The sequence below is a fragment of the Podarcis gaigeae genome (genome assembly GCF_964106915.1).
Source record: "Podarcis gaigeae genome assembly, chromosome: 8".
Lineage (NCBI taxonomy): Eukaryota > Metazoa > Chordata > Lepidosauria > Squamata > Lacertidae > Podarcis > Podarcis gaigeae.
Genome location: NC_139684.1, coordinates 2,229,914 through 2,251,212, shown reverse-complemented (window position 1 = coordinate 2,251,212; position 21,299 = coordinate 2,229,914). Strand labels below are relative to the sequence as shown.

The 21,299-nt window shown below is 46.2% G+C and overlaps 1 protein-coding gene across 8 annotated transcripts in view; it reads right to left on the bottom strand.

The window, feature by feature from the left end:
- FAM178B (family with sequence similarity 178 member B) overlaps window positions 1-21,299 on the bottom strand; it is a 178,660-nt gene that overhangs the window by 75,885 nt on the left and 81,476 nt on the right. For all 8 annotated transcript variants that reach the window (XR_014567558.1, XM_083753207.1, XM_083753206.1 and 5 more), the window contains 3 exons: window positions 19,395-19,500; window positions 13,567-13,743; window positions 11,251-11,348 (listed from right to left, as the gene is read on the bottom strand). Coding sequence is in view for 7 of the 8 variants with exons in the window: in XM_083753207.1 (XP_083609333.1) it covers window positions 11,251-11,348; window positions 13,567-13,743; window positions 19,395-19,500 (381 nt within the window). In the remaining variant the exon portion in view is untranslated. The remainder of the gene's footprint in view (window positions 1-11,250; window positions 11,349-13,566; window positions 13,744-19,394; window positions 19,501-21,299) is intronic.

Below are 21,299 nucleotides of genomic sequence, written 5' to 3'. Positions count from 1 at the left end.
TGTACACATCAGGAATGGAGAACCTGTGGGTGGCCCTCCAAGTGTTATTGGACTAGAATTCCCATCATGTTCAGCCGGCACAGCCAATTATCAGGGCTGAAGGAGTCCAGCAACAGTTTCTCATGCTCTGCTGTACAGGACCTCACACCCCTTACAAGTTTAGCTCCAGACCATATAAAAGATCCACCAGCCCCTGCCCAGAGCCTGAGTCTGAAGAGCTACACCTCCCTATCAGTCACCTTTGGATCTTTCTGGCCCTGTTCTAGGCTCATGATGCCCAAAGGCCACAGAGGTCCCCTCAACGAATGCCAAAGGTTAGGCAGACTCAGTCAAGGTACCCAAGAAACCGAGAAGAATCTCGTTCCCCATGAAGCAACTGTTAATACCTCCAGTACGACTGCCAATGCCTCTTTAGGGAGACCCTCTTCCTACTAAGAAGTTTGGCTTATATGTGCATTACTGTTTGGCCAAGCACCAGGAAATAAATGGAAGAGAGTAGTCCAGTATCTAATCGATCAGATGGGACTTAAGATTCATAGCCTAACCTGTCTTGAATTGCTCCATACCTCATTCATCATCCCAACAAGTCAGTGGAGTGGGTTACATTTATCTAATGGAAGCACAAAGAGAGTGACTTGCTCAGAGGTACCAAATGAGCATAGCTGAGTAGGTCTTCTTGGTCCTGCAGGAAGGGCACTGGCTCTGTTGCTGAGCTGTACTTAGTTGAGTTTGCATCAAAGGCCATTCTCATTCTTGTCCTCTTTTCCTCCCACCAGGATGCCCCTGCCTGCTGACTGTGGATGTTTCTGCTAAACTCATCTTCCCATCACTATAAACACATTCCATGAGCGTCCGTACACTGGCTCCCTGTCAAGCTCCATATCAGCTTCATCTTTCTAGCTCTTGCTTTTAATTCTCCCACACTCTCTGCTCCTGACTTTGGGTAAATCAACACAGTCAGAGAAAAGAGCATGGTGCAATAATCCTAGGACTACACAACAGCAGGATGAGCGTAAGAACCTATTTTTGGTTTAAAGGCAACCAAGGCCACCACCTTGCTGAAGCTAAGCAGGTCTACCTGGATGGGTGACCATCTGTGAACCACAAGACAGCCCCCTTGGGTTTCATGTGGTGCAAATGCGAGGTATGAATTTAGTAAATTAGATAAAGTAAGAAGAGCCTTGGTGGATCAGTCCCAGCAATTGAGCCTTCCACAGTCTGGTGCCCTTCAGGTGTTGTTAGAGGATGCTATCTGATTGTTGGCCATGCTGGCTGGTGGCAACGGGCAGTCCAAAACATCTGGAAGGTCCCATGCAGGAGAAGGCTGCAGGGGCCAAGTAGGGCCAGCAAATACTCTTCCTTTGAGGTTCCACTTAGTGACCTACCATGGCTTATCCACTGACAGATCTGTCCTCTATAAAATTTGTCTCGCTCATAGAATAAAAAAATTGTGGAGTTGGGAGGGACCTTGAGGGTCATCTAGTCGAACCCCCTGCAATGAAGGAATCCTGCCTACAGCTGTCCTTGGGTGGGCTAGAACCACCAACCTTCTGGTTAGCAGCCAGGTGCACTGATCCATTGTGCCACATATTTTGAGGTCATCTAAGCTAATGCCCCCCCAAATCTTGTGACAGTGAATTCCATAAACCTTCTCAGTGGTGCCCCCCCCTCCAGATCTCTCTCCCTCTGAGCTACAGCTGGCGTCGACTTAGATGAGCTTTTCACCGCTAGCTGAAAGGGACGTTTCTTTGCTCCACAACATGCAGGGTGTTAATGCTGGAGCCTGTGCAACTTGCCTGTGTTAGTGACTGTGAATAGATGTTTTGTGTTTTAATCTAAGGGGCTGCATTTTCACCATCTGTTATTTACTCCATACTGGAATCATTTGTAACAATGAAGGGGGTGGATAACACACATTATTAAGTAAATAATTTTTAAATTAATACAAAATGCAGGCCTTTTTTGCCACCAGAACTCCTTCTGGCCCCTCTCAGAGGGTGGCCACCTTTTCCATTCTAAGAAGGGAGGGCTGTGTTCAGGGTGAGTTTCGGCACCTCATTTTCAAAGAAAAATGAATAAAACTGACAAGACTGGACTCAAAGATGTTTAGATGCTTTCTACAGCCCATCTTTCCCACTGCTGTTCTGGGGAATGTAAGACCTGCCAGGAGGGAGGATTCTACCAGGGTTGCCATATTTCAAGCATCAAAGAGATGTGAACTGGGGATGCTCCTGACTGGGGCTAGGGGGCAGGTCTCTTGCCTAGAAGTCATCAGCTAAGGGCCTCTACGCCCCCTGCTATATTTTCAACCTTCTATTATGCACCAGCAACGATAATACAGTTTATGGCATTATCCAAAAGGCCTAGAAGTCTCAGCATAGCTGGGCTGAAGCCTTCAGAGGGAAGCGTGCTCCTGCTTTGAATGTGGGCCTGGTCGAAGAAGGGAGTGGGAGTGAGCCGCACAGCAACAAAGCTCCCCTCCCCCCCTCTGTGCTCAGGGGAAACAGCTGGCATCAGGCCAGTGGGCTGATCCCAGCTACCAAAGGGAAAAATAAAACTCAACTCCAAGTAACCTCTCTGGCAAAAGCAGGTTTAATACAGCCAGCTGGGCTGCTGTCCAGCAGGATCCACAGAAGAGAGGGGAGAAGGAGAGGAGGAGCTCCAGGCCAAGGGCTCACAGGAGAATCACTGCGGAAGGCACAGCAGGAGGAGTGGGAGAGACTGTCAGGGGCAGCCCTGCTTTGGGACATGGGACAAGGAGAAGTCCCAAGAAGAGGTGGCCCTCCCACAATGGCCCAGGGAACATATCTGCCATGTACAGACGGGCAAATCTCACAACTTCAGTTTCTCTTACTTTCTCATTTATTTTTTCAATTTTAAATTCAGCTGTATACATTTCCACATCAGTTTGTATTAAACACGGGGGAAAGACCTCATGAAAATTCACCATCAATGGCTCCTATCATACAAATTTTTGCATACAATTTTGCTTTGTGCACATATTTTTGCAAAACGATTTCCTCTAATCGAAGGCATTTTTAATGTTATTTCCCCCAATACATGCATTTTTGTGTACACATTACATATGCACATGCATTTTATATGTATCTAGTGGGCTGGAAAACTGCATTGCAAAATTCAGGGAAATGTGAATTTCAAAAGAGGACTGTGTTTTGCTTCAAAAAGCACACACTGCGTAGGTTTGCCTTTAAATGTGACATGAATCATTTCCCACCCCCTCCCCATTTGGGTGACTCTAAGGGAGTCAGAGTGGGAGACAGAAGACCTTTGTGGCACAATCCAGTGGTTCGTTCTCCCATGCAAATCCTATTGAAATGAACGAGGGCGGCTGCCCTTGAGCATCTCCCAATCGTTTCAGTGGGGCTTGCACAAGACAATTTCCCACTGAACTGCATTGGGGAGATGGGGGCTCTTTGGGTTCTCCCAAATGTTACAGGCCAGCCCTGGAAAGAGGCAAATTGTTTCACAAAGGCTATAATTGTCTCCTGTCACATTCTTTTGGCATTTTAAAAATGCTAATTGGAAGCCTCTCTTTTCTCTCCAAATCCCTCCCACCGCCTTTCTATAAATACTGGGGGGGGGGGGGGCTTGCCAATGGGGGATAGAGCACGGAAGATTCTGCAACCTCAGGAATAAAAATAAGATTATTATTTTTTAAGTGTGTGTATCAGGAAGGATACTGGAAGGATAATCATAACAGGAAGATTTCAAATGGAAATAAGACTCCATGGCTTCTGGCATCATGCAGCATGGAAGGCACTTCTATCAGCAACTGGTTAACCCTCAAAAGCTTTTGGTTTTGCCTCTGAAAAGGTGCATTCCTGCTTTTGTGTGTAGAAACTTTGGAGAACCATTTCAAATTTGGGTGGGAATAAGTTTTCAGGGGTAGGAGCAACATTCTCAGCAAAGTTTAAACATCTATTATTGGATCTAGTCAAGAATAAACTGCAGAAAAAGACTATATTATAAGAGAGTCACACGTTAATGAAGCTTTATAAGAGCATGTATTATGGGAAATCTGTCAAACTTCATGATAACTACAGCATTATAATCAGCTAAAGTCAACAACTGAAATTTAGTTATAGGGGGCTGAAAATGTGCCTGGAGCAGCATGGCAACTGGGGATGGGCTACTTTAACCTTTCCCTCAGGCTATTTTCCTGAGCAAAATTCGTCTCCTCCCCGCTGCTTTCTCATTCATGAAAGGAAAGATATGGGGTCCCCCCCTTTTTTGCCTTATAGATAGAAAAGTAATGGGGGGAGGGCTGATTCTGAGGGGATAAATGGCCCAAGGGAGAAAAGAAGCACCCGGATTTGCAGCACCTCGCAGCTGCATTTCAGGGTCACACAAGACATGAAGCTGTTAAATGCGTCACTTAGAAGGAAATCAGGGATATAAAAATATATAATAACTGGTGTGAGCCCCTTCCCCAAACACACAAAATTTTCAACAATGCAACTATAATCCTAACAAAAATCAATCCCATGCTGCTATTAGTCTTGGAGGGGGAAATTCAGAAAGGGAACTTATCTCAAACCTTCCTAACCTGCAACTCTGGTCCCTAAGAAGATCTCCCGCTTGCTCCTATTCCTATTCACCCCTAATGCGCTGCCAAGGGATCCTTACTGCCATGTCCAGTTTGTGCCGCAATTAAAAGAGAAATATCCACAGTGGCCAGTATCTCATCTCATCTGAGGCTTACAGTGTAGATTAGAATTCCTTCCAGTCGCACCTTAAAGACCAACTAAGTTAGTTCTTGGTATGAGCTTTCGTGTGCATGTATCTGAAGAAGTGTGCATGCACACAAAAGCTCATACCAAGAACTAACTTAGTTGGTCTTTAAGGTGCTACTGGAAGGAATTTTTTTGTTTTGACTATGGCAGACCAACACGGCTACCTATCTGTAAGTGTAGATTAGAGCCATTTAAGCTGGACAGAAATATAGATGATCTCGAGGAATAATTTATATGTTGTCTAAAATGCAGGTCTAAATACTACTCAAAAAGAAGATTTCCAAACCACGGAGAAGATTTGGGATCCCTCTAGATGGGTGTTTGTTGGGAGGTGTACTGTGTCATTGACACAAGAACAGAGTATTAGTGGTGGCTTTAAACAGGACAGTCTACACACCATTCGCCTTTATTAGCCGCTCTGCAATGCTTCTCCAATGCTACTGCGTCATTGCTGTCCAGAAGGGCACTCTGCCGCAAAAGCGGGGCACCCCACCCCAATATGTGCAGTATTAAAAGTCACAGGATTTCAGTGGGAAGTTACAGGGCATGCACTGACGGGAAATGAAGCAGGATGTCCACCCTGGAGCTTTTGCAGGTACAAACTGTATTGAAAGCAGGATAACATGTAACCATCCTGATATCATCATGAGCACAAAACAAGAAAAAGGCACCAGGAGCTGAGCTGAGAAGAGAACCCGGGAGTCCAGGCCCCTAGCAGAGCACTGCTGAGGAATGAATGCAAATTATGGGGAGCCAGGAGGTGGCAAGTCACTTTTCAGACTATTATCTCATTACATAAGGAAGTCATTCACCCCTCTGTGCCTGTGGAAAGGAGATAAAATACTTAATGCCTGTTCAAAGCTGTCAGGATTATACAAAGCTAAGTAGAGTTATTATCCTGCTTTAACCTCTGGAACTGCCCTAACTTTTCAAAAGACAGAAAGGAAACTTAGGGTCTGTTTGGACCTTACTCACCCCACCCCACAATCCTTCCATGAGGCAAGGTGAGGAGGTCTCCTCAGAAATGGATTTTGAGGGCATTTAAGGGCAGGGTGGAGGACAGACATACCTGATCCCGAAGAGCACAGACTTCTGGAAGGATATATGTATTCCATGCAATAAAAACATACCCCCAACTTCTCCTTGGTTGGGCTACTTCTCTTAAACTGACTGACCTATAGAAGAATAGCTAGCACTGGCATGTTACTGTCAGGGCCATTGCGAAATGCAGTGTTCCACTTCAGCTCCGTCCAAGAAGGAAGGGCTTCATGTACTTGAGTATTAATGAGCAGCCCTGTCCCTCACAGTAACAGAAGTAGACAGTCCACTGCAAAAGTCTAAGAATGCCCTAGAACAACTATTATGCTCAACATTTCCCGACAAGCTAATAATTGAGGAACAGCAACTGTGTGTTGTGGGGGGCAGGGCTTTAGAGCAACAGGGCGGCAGGTGCAGGCAGGATGCTCATGTTCATGTTGTTTTGTAGCCATGAATTGGCCAGGCACTGCTAAGCATACAAGAGACTGGTTTCACCTGCAGCTCCATTTGGGGTCAGGCAAAAGAAGAAGTGGATGTGCCAATGAGCTGAGACCATTTGGCAAGACTTTTGATCTCAGGGTAGGTGAGATAAAGTGGACAGGAATGGAGAGAAAAGGAAGGAAGCTTACTCTTTGATAATAACACACACACACACACACACACAAGATCTTCAGTCACTCGACAGCCCTCATTTAGCTGAACTGGCACTTGGAAACAAGCAGGAGTCACTGAGAGGGGATAAAGGTTGTGGTCCTGTATACTTTGGAAGAAGCCCATTGAATCATAGAACATAGACTGTTGGGAGGGACCCCAAGGGATCTCTAGTTCAACCTTTGTCTTGTCATGCAGGAATCTCAAGTAAAGCATCCATGACAGATGGTCATCCAACCTCCAAGGAAGCAGAGTCCACAACCTCCCGAGGGAGACCGTTCCACTGCCAAATAGCTTTCACAGTAAACATGCACAAGACTGGGCTGAAAATCAGTGCCTCCTTTTGTAGTGAGGGTCACAAGGCCTTATCCAAACCAACTCTCAAACCCCTCTAGTTCTCTCCCTCCTCTGGGCCTGGCCTTGATCTCCTGAGGCCCTTGTGAGCTCTCGTGCTGGCTTGGGTGGGAGTGAGCAGGATGGGGTGGAAGCAGCCTGTGCGCAGAGGAAGCCATGGGAGTTCATCTCACCCCTCTGCTTCCGCTTCCCTTTGCTGGGACTTGAACTCTTGACCCCAGGAATGGATGGCTGTATGCCTTTCCTCTCCCAAGCAATGTGCAAAGGAAAAGGCAATCTTTGGAAATATCTGCCCCACCTCCCAAAGAAGGAAATTGGCCCCATGAAGAGCGGCAAGTTTCAGAAAGGAGATGAGGCCTTTGTGTAGTTACAGATGATTTGGGGTTTCTCATCTGGGCGACTCCCTTCCAGCAACTGTTCCCCATCAGATCTGCTGCTTAAGTCGGCTCCCACAAGAGGACACGTGTGGAAATGTGGAGATGAGCAATGCTTTAAATATCCAAGGGATGCATAGAATGCAGCACTTCCTATGAGCCATAAGCTAATCTAGCAACCCTAAAGTTGTAGCTTCTGCTCAGTAAAGCTGCCAAGTGCCCTTTTAGTTCCCCCAAACAGGAATAACATCAACACCTTCAGAAACACACAGAGCCCCTGGCAGCCCTGTCCCTTTTCACTTCAATCTGTCTATCAGATCTGTGGGACTAGTAACCTTCAAGCAAACCTTTTAGCTAGGAAATTCCTGCGTGCACAACCACCACCTACCACACTATCAAGGAACTATGGAAGACACCCCCCTCCCTGCAAATGTTTCTTACACCAGCTGGTATTTCTCCCCGTCTCCATGCTTCTCTGTTCATACATCAGGGATGGTGGTCTTGGCATGGCCGGTGCCACAACTCGTGTGTGGACTGTTGTCTCCAGCACCAAACACCACCAGCTGGGCAGTGTACCATGATGACCAGTCATGAGAAGGCCTTAAGGAGGAGGTCTTAATCATGCAATGTCCCCTTTCCTGAGGGAGGGAAATGGTGTGAGATGGGCTTCTGTGGAGGAGACGCTGGCTCACACGTTCTTGGGAGGGGAAAGTAGTGATGGGGGGCTGCCTCCACCAGCACCCAGACTCACTCTCTCTCCTCCTCAGGGCACATCCAGACTGGTGTTTCTCGCAGGCGGATGCAGCAAGATATCACTTACAGATGAATAATGCCTTTGGCATGGACCATCCACACTTCATACGGCTTTATCCATTGTTCTGTGCGGATTTCCCCGTGTTCCTGCATTCTTGCACCTACACTTTAACGCAGTCCATGCCACTGTCTGTGTTCCCATCTTCTCCCATATCCTCTCTGAGTGCAGGATGCCATAACACCCTACTTTTATTTCTGCACCCCTTGAAGTTTTTATGCTCAGGCTGTGACTCTTGTGCTGAGCCATAGCTTGTTTCCACTACAGGATGCCACAGTATTTGACATCAGCAGGAAGTATGTGGGAGGGGTTATATCACACAGAGGCAGATAGAGCACATTTCTGCACATTGCCAAGGCACTCCTGCACTACTACAAGCAGAGCATTTGTTGTATAGAAAAAGGTATGGATTTCAGCAGGAAACTACGGTGCGTGCACTAAGTGCACCTGACTGCCCCCAAACTGCCCCAAACCTTTCGCAGGTGGAAACGTTATTGTGTATAACTTGCCCCGATAGCATCCTGAGCACAAATCATGATGAACACAGCAAGGGCCCTGAGACGTATGTTCTGATGAGGGCAAGGATTTGCCACTGCATGTAGAATGCAGTCTAAGGCACCATTCAAATGCTCTGTCGTGCACGTGCAACGACATGATTCTCACAGCATGACTGCTGGACTGTCATCACGGCACACTATGATTGAGGATAGTATGCTCATTTCATGGTGATTGGATTGAAAAGTTAGTACAGGAGCTGGAGAAGGGAGACAGGCTGGCAAGCAAGAGATTGTGGCAGCAGTCTCTGCATAGGGAACAGCCTCTGGGCTAAATCCTCTAAATTCCATTATCCTAACACTTTTTACACTACAGATCTGCTCCTGCAGCAGCTGCCAGAGATTTGGGTGGCCTTGTAACTTTTTAAGAAACTGTTTTTGGGGCCATGTGTGCTTCCGCCTCTGCCCGTTCTCTTGTCCTTCTGCTCCCTTTTCTGATGTTCCTCTGGAGTACTCCCACCTTCCAGCCTTCCTTTCCGAAACCTCTGTGCTGCCTTAGGCTTGCTGAAATTGGAATTTTGTGCCTCCTGTTTTCCTAAACTCTTACTACTACTGCCCCACAGTAGAGGATCCTCTGCCTGTTCCACTCACAGCCCAGCAACATGATAGAGGCCCATAGGGGCCCCTCATTCACTGTAGAGGAGCATGAGGTGAGACAGGTATTGAGGATGGTGAATCCGAGGAAGGCTGCTGGACCTGATGGCATCACGGGAAAGGTGTTGAAGGGCTGTGCGGATCAGCTGGCGAGGGTCTTTACTAAGATCTTCAACAAGTCCTTACACCAGTCTATTGTCCCACCCTGCCTGAAGTCGTCAACTATTGTTCCTCTGCCTAAAAAATCCACAATCAGTAGTCTGAACGACTACAGACCAGTTGCACTGACTCCAATCATCATGAAGTGTTTTGAGAAACTGGTGCGCCGTCACATTATTTCCTGTCTTCCATCAACTTTTGACAACTACCAGTTTGCATACAGGGCAAATAGATCCACGGAAGACGCTATCACTACCACTCTCCATGCTGCTCTGTTCCATCTGGAGCAGCCGGGGAGTTATGTGAGGCTGCTGTTTGTGGATTTTAGCTCTGCTTTTAACACTATCCTCCCCCATAGACTGGTGTCCAAGCTAGAGGCGATTGGACTCTCCAACTCCACCTGTCTCTGGGTTTTGGACTTTTTGTCAGAACGTTCTCAGAGGGTTAGAGTAGGGTCACATATGTCCACAGCCCTTAGCCTTAACACCGGCTCACCACAGGGTTGTGTGTTGAGTCCCCTGCTCTATACTCTCTATACGTATGATTGTACAGCCATTTATTCCAGCAACAAAATCATCAAGTTTGCTGATGACACTACGGTGGTGGGGCTCATTTCAGGAGGGGATGAGTCCGCCTATCGGGACGAGGTGGAGCGGCTTTGTGCTTGGTGTGGAGAGAACAATCTGGCTCTTAATACGACTAAGACCAAGGAATTGGTGGTGGATTACAGGAAAAAAAAGGCGGACATTCAGCCCTTGTATATCAACGGGGAACGGGTGGAGAGGGTGGCGGAATTCAGGTTTTTGGGAGTGACTATCGATCAGGGCATGACTTGGAGCGCAAATACCACTGCTCTGGTGAAGAAGGCCCAGCAGAGAATTTATTTCCTCAGACTTTTAAAGAAGAACAATCTGAGTGAGAGACTGCTGGTGTCCTTCTACCGAGGCTCCAGAGAGAGCATTCTCACATACTGTATTTGTGCCTGGTTCTCCAGCTGTACAGCTAGGAAGAGGAAGGTGCTCCAGAAGGTCATAACCACAGCCCAAAGGATTATTGGTCATCCCCTCCCATCTTTGGAAGAACTGTACGGTTCCCGTTGTCTTAGGAAAGCAAACAATATCCTGCAGGATGCATCTCACCCGGGACACAGTCTGTTTGTACTACTGCCTTCTGGCAGGAGATACAGAAACATCAAGTCAAGGACAAATAGACTGAAAAATAGTTTCTATCCAAGAGCTGTGGCCTTCTTAAATGCAGTAACTCGATAGTGTGACCTGGGAGTTTGATGGGTGTGGGTGTGGGTGTGGCTGGAATGTGGTTTGTTTGGTTGTTGTTGTTGTGTTGCTTTTGTTGTTTTTAAGGGATGGCATCCAATTTCGTTGCACTTGTGCAATGTTGCACTTGTGTAATGACAATAAAGAATCTATCTATCTATCTATCTATCTATCTATCTATAGACATTGGGTTGGTGAAGCCAGTCAATGTCAGAGATGACGTTATCATCAGTCCCACCACCAACTCCCTTGGTGCATCACAATATGATGCCCGTGGTATCAGTTTTAAGTTGCACCATGTTCTCATTCTAAACAATGTGGTCTGAAATAGACACTCCTGCCCCCCCTTCTTTTTTCCCAAAGCACACATTTCTCAACATGCAGACACTCTGTTTGGACAGGGGAGGCTAGGAAGGATCTGGCATTCTAATCAGGAAAAGGCTGTGAGCAGAGTGGAAGCACTGGGAGAGAGAGAAAAAGAGAAGGGGACTTCCCAGATAACAGCATGTTTCACTGCATGGCCATGTTTCTGATTTAGCATCAAGCATCCCCCGGAAACATTCAGGTCTGAGTATGGCGGGCACTTGCAATAATTAGTGCCTCCAGAGACATCTAGCCACACTTCTTCCAGGATCTCTTCAGCAAGTCATCCTCCCTCCCGTTCTTACTGAGCAAGGGCAAACTCACCGTCCTCTGGCTGTGGTGTCAGGAAAGGAACGCACAACAGCTACCAAATTGTGATGGTGCTGTGAGACATGGCAGAGGGACCTGCACAATTCTGGCAGCTGCAAAAGAAAAGGATGTGTCAGTTGTGAAGTTGCCGGGGAGGTGGGTTGAGATGGTTACTTATGGGGAGAAGGAGGAGACGGAGTGGGTGGGTGATGTTTCAAGATGAACAGCTCCAGTGAACATCTGCAGGCTATGCAGGCTGTGCTTGCAAGCTTCCCATAAACCAGGGCAGGGAACCTCAGGCCTCTCTAGCTGGCCCTCTGAACTCTCCCTGAGACATGTCCTTCCTCAGGCCACACCCCTCACCCCTCCACAAGTTCTTGTGGAGCCTGATGTCTGCTCAGCTGCATGGTGACAGCAAGCAACATGGAGCCAACCTGATGCTCTTATGTCCTTTCCTCGCTAGCTCTCAGCTGATATTAAACTAGCCTGAGTTTCTCCCTGTTGCACAGCTACATCCCTCTAACCAACAGCTGGTATGAAATCCTGGGGACTCTTTCCCATTAAGGGTGTTCAGGGCCAGACTGCAGCTGGAAGGGGGCGTTGGAGATCTGATCTGGAGCAGTCTGAGCACAGTGCCTGCCTCCACCCAGCAGGCTGCTGCGACCCCAGCCTAGCCAAGCATGTCAGCTCCAGACAGAAGCATACAAATGCCAGCAGCTCTGTCAGGCTCTGCAGGGAATTGCCGAACCAAAGCTCGAGCCAGAGGTTCATTAAGCCTTGCAATTAATTAAGCAGCTGAATGGAAGATGCTGCTGGCTGTGTTGCAGAAAGAGGCAGAGGACAAGCCTGAATCAGCAGGGCTCCAATGGAGGGGAACCCTATTGCTGCAGCAGGTTTCTGAAGACAAGAAGAAGGTACACATGGATTGTAGGAAGAAGCAGTGCCGATGGGCAGGGGCTCTCCAGTATTGCACACTGAAAAGCTCTGCTCTTGCTGCTGCTGCTGCTGCTGCTGCTGCTATCCACAACCAGGACAATGTGTAGACCCCCAACATGAAAACCAATCTTCCAAAATCTAAGCCCCAAATAAATCATGTATCTTGAGGAAATATGCATACACTTCCTTATATTGTATCACTTATTCAGATTGCTTGACCCACATTTGTTTTCCCCATCCCCAAAAAGTAGAATTATTTTAAGCCAATGATTAGAAGAATGGAAGAGTGTGGATATTGTGAATGGGCACAGCAGCAGAAATCACGAAAAAGAAACCACCGAACATTCCACTCCTGTTCTGTATACTCAAAGTTATTATTATTCAAGAACATGTAGGCACCAAAAGAACAGGTAACAGAGAACAAGTAATGCAGACTTACAGAATAAAATAATAACAGCAAACTCAAACTCTGAAGGTGCAGAATTTTTAGTAGTAAATTCTACCTTCTAAGGCTATAGTATTAATATACTGCCAATGTGCCTTCAGCCACAACTGGTGGGACCAGGCATGCAGCATCCTTTCCCTAGGGCTGTGTTTTCTTGAACAGCAAAGAGAAAGAATGGCAAGGTGTAGCACCCAGCAAAAATTCATTACATATGTGTGGTGTGTTGGGGGCGGGGGAAAACCACCGTCCACACAATGTATTTCAGTGCATACATGGTGAGGTAACATGAGATTTTTATATTGGATTTTCTTCCCTTAATAGATTATCTGTGGATCAGGAAGATTTGAATTAATTGGGAGTAAGGGCCAGCTGCCAGTTGGATGAGGATGTTGTGTGGAAGCTGCAATAAAACTGAGACACAAGCAGTTTTGGATTTGCAGACCTGGCCCACCCAAGGGGCAGGGTGATGCACATGCCTCAGGCGACAGAAGTGCAAGAGGGGGCAGGGGAGCAGGAAGATGACATTCCCGTTTCAAACAGGACAGGCCACCCCTGCGAACAGGCTTTAAACATCCTGTGTGGACAAGACTGCTAACTAAAGTGGATTATAATTTTCATTCCATTTGAGAAAAACAACAGGAAGTCTGTGCAAGAGAGAATCTGTCTCCTTTCCCACACTTGGGCAGGAAAATTGGTAATGAGCTTAAACCAATGATACTTTAGTTGTGCATTGTGACTGAAATCTGCCAATCCCATCCTGCCCTGACAGGAAAGACTGGCAACTCTTTTACCGCTCCTTTGTCTTTGACAGCAGCCTGGCAGACAGAAATTCAGCAGGTGAAGCTTTTCTGGACATGGGAAAGTCTGACGTGGAAATGTCAAAGACACACAAGCAGAGTCAGCAAAAAAGGGGAGGAAACTCCAGGTGTACTAACTGGAGAGGTCACTACCTTTTCTGACCAGTCCTGGATGCCTTCAAACAGCACCAGCAGCAGTTGCTGAAGCCCTGTCTGGGGATGCTTCCGCAGGTTCTTGTCCAGGCCAAGCCGGCAGAGCAACACGAGGAGGGCCAAGCGCTGGCGGTCAGGGTAGGAGTGCGGATGGGATGCCACACACAATGTCAGGAACTAGGAAGGAAAGGAGAAGCCCAAACAGTGTCAGGAGGATGTGGCAGGGTGAGAATGAGGCAGGGGGTCTTCCCCAAGCCTGACCCACCAGGAATATCTTAAGAAGAGCTTCCCAGAGGTTCTCCAACACCAGTTGGATAAGGCATACAGATTAATTTGGCACACATTCATGGCTAGCCGGCAGGCAGGAATCCAAGCTCCCAGATCAATCCTACTTCCAACTGCAACCTGCCACAGCACAGGGATCAGCGTGGCCTGAAGCACTGAGCACTGGCTTGGGACCCAGCAAGATCCATGTCTGAGGACCACCTCTAATGTGAATTTGTGCTACTATCTCTCACTATTAGTTCCCCTCTATAATGTGGAAAGAACAAGTCACCTAACACAACAAAGATAGAGAAGCACTTTGTAGATTAGAAGTGCCAGATGGGTGAAAAAGTCTAGCAGCAATACAGACGATAATACTGTATTTTTAGAGCAATAGCCTGGAGGTGGGCAGAGTCTCCCAGTGCATTTTCAGGGGGGCTATGAGAACGCAACACAGAACATGCCAAGGAAGCCAGACACAGGGCTTGTCCACACTTACTTTTAGTCCCACTCTTTGCAGGCACAGGTCCTTGCTTTACCAAGCGTTGGTTTTTTGCCCCAAATTCTCCCTGCAAACCCCCACTCTTTAAAGCTGAATCCGAGCAAATGTCAAGTTGGGCTTTCCATGGATTGACATTTGCTCTGAGTGAGCTTTAAAGAGCAGGTTTTCGTGAAGCAATAAAACACAGTGCTCAGATACGGAGCTCAAAAGTGCAGACCATGCCTGGAAAGAGCAGAGGAAAAGTAAGGGCGAATAAGTCTGAAGTCCTATCCGTAGAAGTCAGCTTCAGACTGATTATTAAGGGGCTCCTTTGCTGGTCTCCTTGTAGTTTCTACCCAGGACTAAGGAACCTTTTCCAGCCTAAGGGCTGCATTATCTCTTTCTCTCTCTTTATATATAATTTCTCCCCCCACCACATATATACAATATTAATTTGAGAGAACAAAAGAGAAGTAATAAAAAAGTATAATAATGGAAACTTATAGTACATATTGCTTTCTTGATCTACATAAAGTCTCTGTATAATTATACAGAAATGCATTATCATATACCTAATAAAATGTGTGGATTTGCTTTTTCCTGTACTTTATTACACCAATACATTATAAATGCACTCCATTTTTCTGTAAAACAATAATAAGAATGCCTGCCTGCTCTGACTTTGACTAAGTAAGTTAATTTGATCATATTTACAATGTCCCACACTGATTATCCAACAAAGGGGCCCTTATTTCCCCCCAATTATGACTTATGGTTATATGAGCATATGCATAATAAACTAAAAACCAGTCTTTTATCATCCGTTATAACATGGTCTTTAATATATCCACAAAGGATAACCAATGGATCTACTAAAAGTGTATGCAGTGGTACCTCAGGTTACATACGCTTCAGGTTACAGACTTCGCTAACCCAGAAATAGTACCTCGGGTTAAGAACTTTGCTTCAGGTTAAGAATGGACCTCCAGAATGAATTAAGTTCTTAACCCGAGGTACCACTGTACCCTGTGACTGTTTCTATTTCTTTTATCATCGCCCAACAGAATGTCTTTATTTTTGGACAAGTCCAGAAAATACATTGTATATCAGCCTTATTTGTTTTACAAAGAAAGCCTATATTGCTTGTTGTTCTGTATATATGACTATGTTGTTCTGACATCAGATACGATCACTAATCATTAAGATTAACAGATATGGTTTGTTGAGGAATATTTAACCATTCTTTTTGGGGTGCCAAATGCTAGTGGGGATGGGCAGTAGTGGGCGGTGCAACAAAAAGTTAATTGCACCTTTATATGGTGGTATTATTATTATTATTGTTTGTTTATTTATTATTTTATATTGCATCCTTCACCAGTAGGTCTCAGGGCAGGTCACAATTTTAATTTCAGTATTAAAAACAGGTAAAACAAATTGCAAACACAGGAATAGCAGCAAAACTGCCCCCCCCCCAAAAAAAATAAGAGCTTTTGCTGTAAGGAAAGTAACAGGAAAATGCACTGGAAAGTGTAGGATAAAACTTGACACAACATTGTAAACAAATCAGAATGCTCAATAAATAGCAGGTGTTATCTAACCTCCATGAAACTTTGTGCAAGGAAATCGGGATGAATGCTCAATAAACAGGCTGTTTATTGGGTTTTGAGGTGATAGCTTTAACCCTAGGTTTGAGGAGCAATTAGTGTGGGGGGCAGTACAAAACAGGGGGTTTTCACTGCAAAATGCTGCCAAACTGTTGCCAAACTTTGGCACCGGTTTGGAGTAAATCAGACAATGTTGGATTTTGGGGTGTTAACCACTGACCTCATGTTTGATGTGTCAATTACTCAGTTTGTGAGGTGGTGCAAAACATGGGGTTTTCCTTGAAAAATGCTGCAAAGCAACTACAAAACTTTGGCACAGGTTTGGAGGGGATCCAAAATTTTGGAGTTTGTAGTTAATAATCCTGCCTGGAAGCAGGCCTTATGCCCCTGGATCTATTTCTGCCTTGACTCTGACCTGGACCAGACCAGCCTTGCCTCCAGCCTGAACTCAACATTCTGCTAACCCCAGTTACCTGCTCTGATTGCAGAGACTGAGACCATCTACATGACTCAGGCTGGCTGGTATCATTGGAGACAGATAATATGCATGACATGCATGTCATACATGTATGACAAGCATTGAGAAATGTTGATCACAGACGATTGCAGTAAAGCTTAAGCTGCCGTCTGTCTGAAGGTGTCCTCTGGCAGGAGAAGAGAATCAGATGCATAATACAAGGAGAAAGAACTGGTGGTTCTCTCCCTTGCTGAGAAGGAGCGTAGGTAGGCAGCCTACCTCTCTGGGCTGAAGGCTGCAGTGGAACTGGCCAAGGAAGGATGGAAATCCAAAGCAGTATCTTGCTGAATTATTCAAGTCGGGGAATGAAGTTGTTGGTCTAAGTAGTTACAGAAGCAGTGGCGTAGCGTGGGGGGTGCAGGGGGGGCCGGCTGCACCAGGCGCAACATCTGGGGGTTAGGGTTAGGGGGCGCAAATCCACGGGTTAGGGGGCGCAAATCCATGGGTAGGGGGCGCAAATCCACGGGTTAGGGGGCACAAATTACTTGCCTTGCCCCGGGTGCTGACAACCCACGCTACGCCACTGTACAGAAGGAAGTGGTGGACCATGGGGCAATCCAGGTTCTAGCACAGGGGTAGGTCCATGGGCCAGATCCAGCCCCATTGCCTTCTCAGTCCGGCCCATAGACGGTCTGGGAATCAGTGTGTTTTTACACGAGTAGAATGTGTGTCCTTTTATTTAATTGCATCTCTGGGTTATTTGTGGGGCATAGGAATTTGTTCATTCCCCCCCCAAAAAAAATATAGACCGGCCCCCCACAAGGTCTGAGGGACAGTGGACCAGCCCCCTGCTGAAAAAGTCTGCTGACCCCTGTTCTAGCACTTCATTGCTGCCAATCCTCAAGCAGATTAACACCCGCTTTGTGACTTGGTTTCCCCTCTGATGCAAAAAGCAATACCTGTCCAGCATATCTGAAGTGTTCAACAGTAAATCTGAGGAGCTCCAGGAGCTATTTAGTTGGGGGACTGTATGACCTGGCGATGGAGGAGCCTGAACTAGAAACCTGCTCTGTGTCTTCATCTCTTGCCTGGGGAAGACAGATGCTCCCCCCACTGAAAGAACATGCTGCTCCTTTACTAGTATAAACCTTAGGACGTCCTCCTTACTTCAGTCCCAAGAGCCAGAACAGCCACAGGAAGGGTGGATTAAGGGTTTGTCCCATAGGATCTTCAAACAAGCAGCTGTCTGGCTTAGCTAAGTGTCAGCATTGGCCATGCCAGTTATTCACCCATTTTCACCTCCACAAGGCCAGACTAAAGGAAGAGCGGTTTCTGTGCAGCTTTCCATTTAGAGCCCCCAGGAAGGGGCAGGCTCTTTGTGCCCCGGCATGACTGCTTGTCTGTTGCAGGAGACAGAATATGGATGCTCTGCAGCCAAGCAAGTCCTAAAACTCTGCACAAAAGCATGCTCAAATTCCCAATCTAAATGAAAACCCACACATACCAGCTTGTTTTGCATAATTTATCATAATTCCAACAACCAGAGCCTTTGATGGTGTAGAGGAGTGGTGCCTTTCCCTGAAGATGGTGCTTCTGTTGCAAGGTGTTATGTTCCCCCTAGCTATCAAACTACATCTTTGTCCCTGGAAAAACGTTATCCACCCCCCTGCAAAAGAAACCTAGCACATCAGTTGCAGTTTTCTGCAAATGTAACTGCGCTGCTGTCACAGTTTCATAGCAACAAGAAAAACTGCGTCCATGGAATGTCACCCTGCTTCACAGCCCTTGCATTTGATTCAGCAGCTCACTTTTAAAAGTTTTTAACCAAGCCCTGTTTCTGAGCAGTATGTCACACAAAGCACGGAAAATTGGTCCTTGCTGCAAGCATTTTTCTTGGCGCATCAGATTTCTGGGCTCACGCTGTCACACCAGGAATGCTTCTGTGTAACATAGCTCTGACACTTTAAGGTTGTGATGGTTTCAGCAGTGCTTTCCCCCATCACCACTTGGAAATCCTAATCCCCTGGGTAGGGGCATCACAATTAGCCGCCACAGAGATGATTCTGGTGTGTGACAAACAGCGGATTAGGAGGATGGAAGGCAGAGGAGCAGGCAGTTGCAGGGAGGCAAGAGGAGCTAATCCACACACAGGGTGAATGAAACCAGATTAGCTAACATCAGAACCAGATTGTGCAAATACAGTAAATGCCAGTCAAAACCTTATTTCCAGGCCTAGCTCAGTCTTCCCCAACCTGGTGCCCTCCAGATGTTTTGGACTACAATGCCCATCAGCTCCAGCCAATGGTCAGGGCTGACAGGAGTTGCACTCCAAAACATGTTGAGGGCACCTAGGCTTTGGGTCTTTGCTATTAAATAGGGCCTCCTCATCCAGAATCTGGGGCAGTCACATGGCTTGTCTTTGACAAAAAAGGCTTTCTGGAACCCATCACATTCTGGGCCTCCCAGCAGATCATGTGTAATGTTAGTTTCCAGAACCTGCTTTAGATAACCTAAACCCCTTCCTCACTGTCTGTGTCTCAGCCAGAAAATGGTGGCTGCATATGTACAGACACAGGCGCAGGTGTAGGTTTTGATGCTGCCAGTGAGTTGTGTTCCTTCACCCTCACATGTACAGCCTTCAAATCAAATCATGACCACCTCTTCCACTGCGCCTGTCTCCCCATGATTCAGACAAGCTGTTTGTTTAATCCCCCGTCCCCCCTCTGTGAGTACCCTGCATGAAACTCTTCTTTGGTGGTTTGTTTGTTTTTTTAAAAAAACCAAACAGCTTTTTAAACCCCTGAAAAACTGCTCTGAGAAGAGTGCTGGCACCAGGGCCTGCCAACCCACCCTGTACAAATCCAGTTTCCATTGCAGACTGGAAAAACAGGCTTCTCCTAAATTCAGTCTGGAGGAAGAGATTGGGACATGTGCCCAAAATGCAGTGGGCATGTTTTCATGCTGGGTCGACAGCTGGGAGTAGCTATGTCTGGATGCACCGGGTGTTTTGCTTGACGCTTACCTTAAATATATCTCCAAGCACTGATGTCAAGGTGAGCTGCCAAGACGCTCCCTCGGGAAGGCTCTTGCTCTCGGTGTCTGCGGAGCCAGGAAGGTGCTCAGAAACCCTTGAGGCAAGAGGAACAAGGAGGAGGTCAGCAGAGGGAGACCAAGGGCAACCCTGGATGCTCTAGCACCAGGCCTGGAGTCCCGAGGCTGAAGACCTTGGGAATGCCAAACTGAGCAGCATCTGATCACGAGAAATGAAACCTCACGCTCTTATTTATCCACGCAATGAAAGCAGATCATTGTTTAAATTTTAGCATGGATAAAAAGATTGTTTATAAATGTATAAACTTTAATAAGTTTACAAAAGTATGAGATTAATGAACACATTAACACAGAACATTCATAGGAGAATCATAGGTACATTATTATAACATTACACTATATACAGAGCAGTTTCTTTCAATCTCTTTTGGATGCAAACATCAATTATATCATTAAAATCCATAAGTCACAGTTTACCATTCTCTATGCAGAGAATGCTTTGATGAGAAAACTGATCTTGGGACATTGGTGACCATAGATCATTCTTTATCTTTTCTAGTCTAAAAAAATGATCATTCACCAGTACAGTTTGCAACCATTAAGCATGGGAACAATCTGAAAATAGTTTCCAAAGGTGATTGCTGAGCGCAGGGTGTGGACCAAAGGTGGAAGAACTACCCCAAGAGGAGCATGATGTGTCCCATACCAGAGGTACTGCCCGTCCCCCAACACCCCATTTTTTTGGTAACAAATTGGGTGCCACTACCAATAACTTGATAAAAGTGCTGCAGGTGTCAACACAAAATGGTCTTGGACAGCAAAAAAAAAAGAAGAAAAAAAAAGAGGTGACTATTCTCCATACCAGTGAGGACTGTCACAAAAAAGCACTGGTTGCAAATCTTTCTTTCCGTTGGGACTGAGTAAACTCAGCTGGACAGAGCTGGAATAATTGTGCTTTTTCAGAGTCTCCCCCCCTCCCCTCCCCACACGAAACCACTTGAGTCTGGCATGTTGCCAGCTGCTGTTTTGAGAAATAACTTCATCCTAACTCAGGGAGTGGAGGGCTTCCAACACACACTTTCATCATGGCAACATGGAGCAAAAGGCGATTTCACACTCTGCTCCAGATTTCTGCTCAGCAAATCTAACTTGGGGGGGACCTCACTTCTCAGCCCCCACCCTTCGTTCCCATTAGAAACCTTCAATTTCAAGGCTCAATTTCTCAGCCATCTCAGATTGCTCTGGGCTGAAACTGAACATGCAGGATCAGACGGCAGCTCTGATTCCACCCGCCTTTTATTCTCTTTAATTTATTTCTTCCTCTTCTTCATAACCAAAAGTGATTTTTAAAAATGCCTCTTTTTATTATTAGAAGGTTTTTAGCTCAAAAGTCTGACCTACATTGAAGACTGTATAATTTAATCAGGATGAAAGAAAGTTCTCTCGTTTCTTAATACCACATTTTTAACTCTTACCATCCTGTTGATGAGAAATCTCATAAAAACAAGCACTGTTCTTGAATTTCCTTGGAGGGGGAACACACCATCTTTAACTCTTTCTTTATTCCAAAGCACAGGCATTTTCACACGAGGCTTAAATGTGTAGGCAATACGAATCTAAACTCAACTTTGGCTGAAAGGTAGAATCTGTCTGCCTATGCCATAGCCAAATTATCATTATGGAACTGGACTTCCCTATTTTCATCGGAGAAATGTTGGAGGGTATGTAATAACAGGGAATTTTGCAAATTTGACATAAAAATGGCCCTCCACTTTCCTGTCTGCACCAGCCACATTCACACAGTGACAATATAACTGGGGCTGCACAGTGTTTCTTATGCATACTCTGTGCATCTAATTCTGGAATGTTCCCCAGC